The sequence below is a fragment of the Gekko japonicus genome, unplaced genomic scaffold, assembly GCF_001447785.1.
Source record: "Gekko japonicus isolate JY-2015 unplaced genomic scaffold, Gekko_japonicus_V1.1 scaffold528, whole genome shotgun sequence".
NCBI classification, from domain to species: Eukaryota; Metazoa; Chordata; class Lepidosauria; order Squamata; family Gekkonidae; genus Gekko; species Gekko japonicus.
The window spans coordinates 636,562-640,644 of record NW_015170290.1 but is presented as its reverse complement, the minus strand read 5'-3'; the positions used below and the strand labels follow the sequence as shown (position 1 = coordinate 640,644).

The 4,083-nt window shown below is 39.2% G+C and overlaps 1 protein-coding gene across 1 annotated transcript in view; it reads right to left on the bottom strand.

The window, feature by feature from the left end:
* Positions 1 to 4,083, bottom strand: part of LOC107116036 (protocadherin-15-like) — a 456,694-nt gene that overhangs the window by 272,261 nt on the left and 180,350 nt on the right. The window contains exon 8 of the mRNA XM_015417887.1: positions 3,296 to 3,489. Within this exon, the coding sequence (XP_015273373.1) occupies positions 3,296 to 3,489 (194 nt within the window). The remainder of the gene's footprint in view (positions 1 to 3,295; positions 3,490 to 4,083) is intronic.

Below are 4,083 nucleotides of genomic sequence, written 5' to 3'. Positions count from 1 at the left end.
AAGAGTGATGAAGTGGGAAGGCAGAAAAACAAAGAGAAAGATGACAGGTCAGAAAGAGAGAGTAAGTCACATGCATGGAGGAGAAATAGAGAGTAAGAAAAGGGGGGCAGAGGGGAGAAATAGTGTGAGAGAGGTAGGGGGTGAGGTAGAAAGAGTGATGAAGTGGGAAGGCAGAAAAACAAAGAGAAAGATGACAGGTCAGAAAGAGAGAGTAAGTCACATGCATGGAGGAGAAATAGAGAGTAAGAAAAGGGGGGCAGAGGGGAGAAATAGTGTGAGAGAGGTAGGGGGTGAGGAGAGGAAGCAAAGGTGTGACGAATGAGATAACCATCCTGCAAGTTTCTTGCAGGTCTCCACTTGTAAGTTTCTATTGCTCACTAAAGGATGCTAATGGTTTATAGTGTGTTTCAGAATAGATTTAGCCTCAAAACTAACACTGGAGTACAGACAACCATCCAATTTACCAATGATTCCTGAAGTGCCATGGTAAGGAACGGGAAAAACATTCTTGAAAGGTCCCCTAAGTATGTTACAGTTACATTTTATTTACATTAATTTTAGAATCGTTAAAGGTATATCTTTTGCAAGTCAGTTTTGTAATTAATCCACATGGATTATCAGAGAAACAGTGACATGTAATTAAAACTATTCATAATTAAACCATTGATTTAATGACCATTGTCAGTGACATGGGTCTTACTAAAACATATGTGTCGATAAAAAAAAAAGTAGAAAAGGTCACCTCCTATTCTACTAGGCGGTGAAGGAAGCATGAAGCATGTATATGGAATGCACGCAACAGAATCAGTGTTGATTCAAGTGCAGGCTGTGGCTGTTGGCATGGTGTAACCCATCTTGGTCTTCTTTTTCTCCTGATTACATCCTGGGTCTACAGGAAACTACAGGAATTAAGGACTACTGTAATATCCAGTTGTTAAACCTGACCTTGTGCAACTTGTAAATTTAACCCAGGTTTAGAAAGTGAGTTGCTATTCTATGCATTGCACAAACTGAGAAATAATGATTAAGAATATCTTTTATTAGACTAAATAGTGGAGATGTAATTATAAACCAGTTTTTAAATTTATGTACATTTCTTAAGACTCAAAAGTAAAGCAAGAAGAGTGTTTTAAGTGGGGGTGCTGAATATTGACATTTGCCTCTTAAATGGTATCAGCAAAGGAGAAAAAACAGATACTTGGAAGCCATCTAATTCAAAGATGAAAGAGGTAAGACCTACACGCTATGCAGTGAGTTGTCTAAAATCCTCCTAAATCAATGAGGCAAGATAAAAGCCCAGTTTCCAGCTTTCATGGGTTCTTCCATAATAGGGGTAGTGCTTAGGTTTGCCAACCTCCAGGTGGTTGGCTGGAGATCTCCTGGGGTTACAACTGATCTCCAAGTAATGGATATCAATTCACCTGGAGAAAATGGCTGCTCTGGAAGGTGGACTCTGTCATTATAACACATTGAAGTCCCCCCTCCCCAAGCCCCACCCTCCAAATCTCCAGGTATTTTCCAACCCAGACCTGGCAATCCTACTAGTGCTGAAAAAATGCAATGCCTAGCTAAAGATGTTGGTAGACATGGCCAGACAACACTGGGGGAAGGTGAGCCCTTGATGCACAGCCAGCACCTCAGAGGCTTGTCTCTGTCATGGCTAGCAGCTGTGTGAACCCAGGAAGTGATGATGGGCATAAGCCACACCTGTCAACACCTCCCTGCTGCCCATGCCACAGGGGCTTGTTTCAGTTGCTTTAGCAGAGAACCAGTGCTCTATGCAAAGCAAATGGTCTGGCATGCTGCTTCTCAGCACATGCACCAGGGGCTGCCTCTCTCTTTTCTATACAGTACTTTAAGGACTCTCTAATACTTGAACATAAGGATCTTTATACGTATAAAATACAAATACTCTAGAAGTGATCCACAGAGACAAAGGTTAGGATTTTGAGGCTGTGCCTCAAAAGGTGTGGGCTCTTTGGATGATACTCCCCCCAAAAAAATCTGGGGGTAGATCTTTGGCTTGCCTGTCTCCTCCCCACCTTCAACCCAGGACACACATACAGAAGTGAAGTGTGAAAATTATTACCAAATAGCTCCAAGTGGGATCTGCACAACTTTATTGTTTCCCTGATATATGTTGCTTTACACTTACCAGGAATAATTCAGCTCAGAATTTCTATTCTGAAAGTGTAAATACTCTCAGCTAGGCTCTACGTATTTATGCATTTCTCCAGCTTGACTTTTCTGCATCTTTGTTGTGTAAACGTAGTCAATTCTTATATTATCTATTTACAGAGAGGAGTTACTTGTACATTTACATATGCATAAAACTGTCATGTGCATAATAATCTTACAGACACTTGTATTTGTGCATTCAAGTCAGTTCTGGGATAAACTGGGTCTTAAATCTGCATATTATGATTGCACGTGTATACCTTGCCGTTTTTTATACAAAACCTTATATCTGGGGGGGGACACATGTAAATCAGGTCTAAATCATCCTAATAACCCATGCTAACCTGACATGTTAAAGTACGCTAGGAAACCATTTGTTTGTTTGCATTTCTGTCAAATAGCCATGAGAAAAGAGTTCTTCTCTCCCTATTCTGTGGTTCCCAGACATAACAAATTGAGATGAGAAACTGAATGACTTTGCTAGTGCAAATGTAAGTTTCCATGGAGTGTATTTCATTGCTTGTCCTGTGTTTGCACAGCTTGCAATTTGTGCTTCAAATTGAGCTAAGGCACACTACAAGATTGTGTCTTCAGGATAAAAGGTTATCTCCAGCTCAGCGATCCTTTCAGTTCCAGGATATTTGGAGATATTACCATTGCATGATAGTAGTCAATTTACAGAACAAACAATTTTGTGTTCATTGCTTAGTTTTCCTCTTTTCCTCTCTCATAGTCTCAGTCTCTTAAACAAATTTACAAATATGGATGCAGGAAGTTTAGCATAACTGTTTACTTTAGAAAACAAACAAAACTATTCTTGTGCTCTGAGCTAAATATGTACAAATAATTGTATGCCCAGATATGTATTTATTTGCATTAACAAGTGATTTGGCATGATTTTGAATGAGAAACTTGCAGTCAATGGCCTTAAAAGGATTATACATTTAGCAAAGGAACAGTTCACATGCCTCTTTCTAAGGAAACCAAACCAATGGAGTTATGTTATTTTGAGGATAATTATGATCCTTTACACCTTTTATGAATTTTATACTCTGGAAAGGTTAATTTCTCAGCTATGAGCAGGTTAAGAAAAAAAATTAATTATAGTGTTAATTACCTTCTCTGTGCAAGTGGAGCATTGTCAGATGCTTTGACAGTGAGGGCATAAGAACGTCCTACGGACAACACAACTCCAGACGCAATGGTGATGAGGCCCGTTTGTTCATTGATTATGAAGTCGCCCTGATCCCCAGCCAGAATTTCATATCTGATTTGCCCATTTGGCCCTTCATCTGCATCCATGGCAGTGAGCTGCAATTGAAAATCAAAAGACAAACTTTTCAAGCTAGGATGGTTGTCAGAGCAAATGCCCAGGTTATAACACTACTAAAGTAAAGGCTCTTTGTGGGTGCTTTGAAGTCAGTCATGATTGAGGCAAAACAAAACCAAAGTCCAGTGGCAGCTTAAAGACTAACAACATTTCCTTATGCATCTTGACTCTAACTAGCCCTTTCTGACAACTAACCCTCCCACCTATATCTGAAGAAGTTGCATGCACATGGAAGCTAACACCCAGCATTAAACTTTGTTGGTCTTTTTTAAAAAGATTTATTTATAAAATAAATAAATAATAATATTTATTGCATTAGCAAAAAAGCCATAGCAACAGTACAGGATAAAATAAAATAAATTAAAAAAACAACAACACACACTTAAAACGTTGACAGTTATCAGCAGTAAACTAATTAAACTCAGGGAGATTTGTTTTCTTAATCACCGCAGCTAGAAAGGAAGCCACTATAGCCGTGGTTTGATTGTCAGGGAAGTTATCAGACAATAGCACTGAAACTACCCAAGGAAGGAGGGGAAGCTTTTCTTTTCTCATGACGGGAATGATGTATCTCT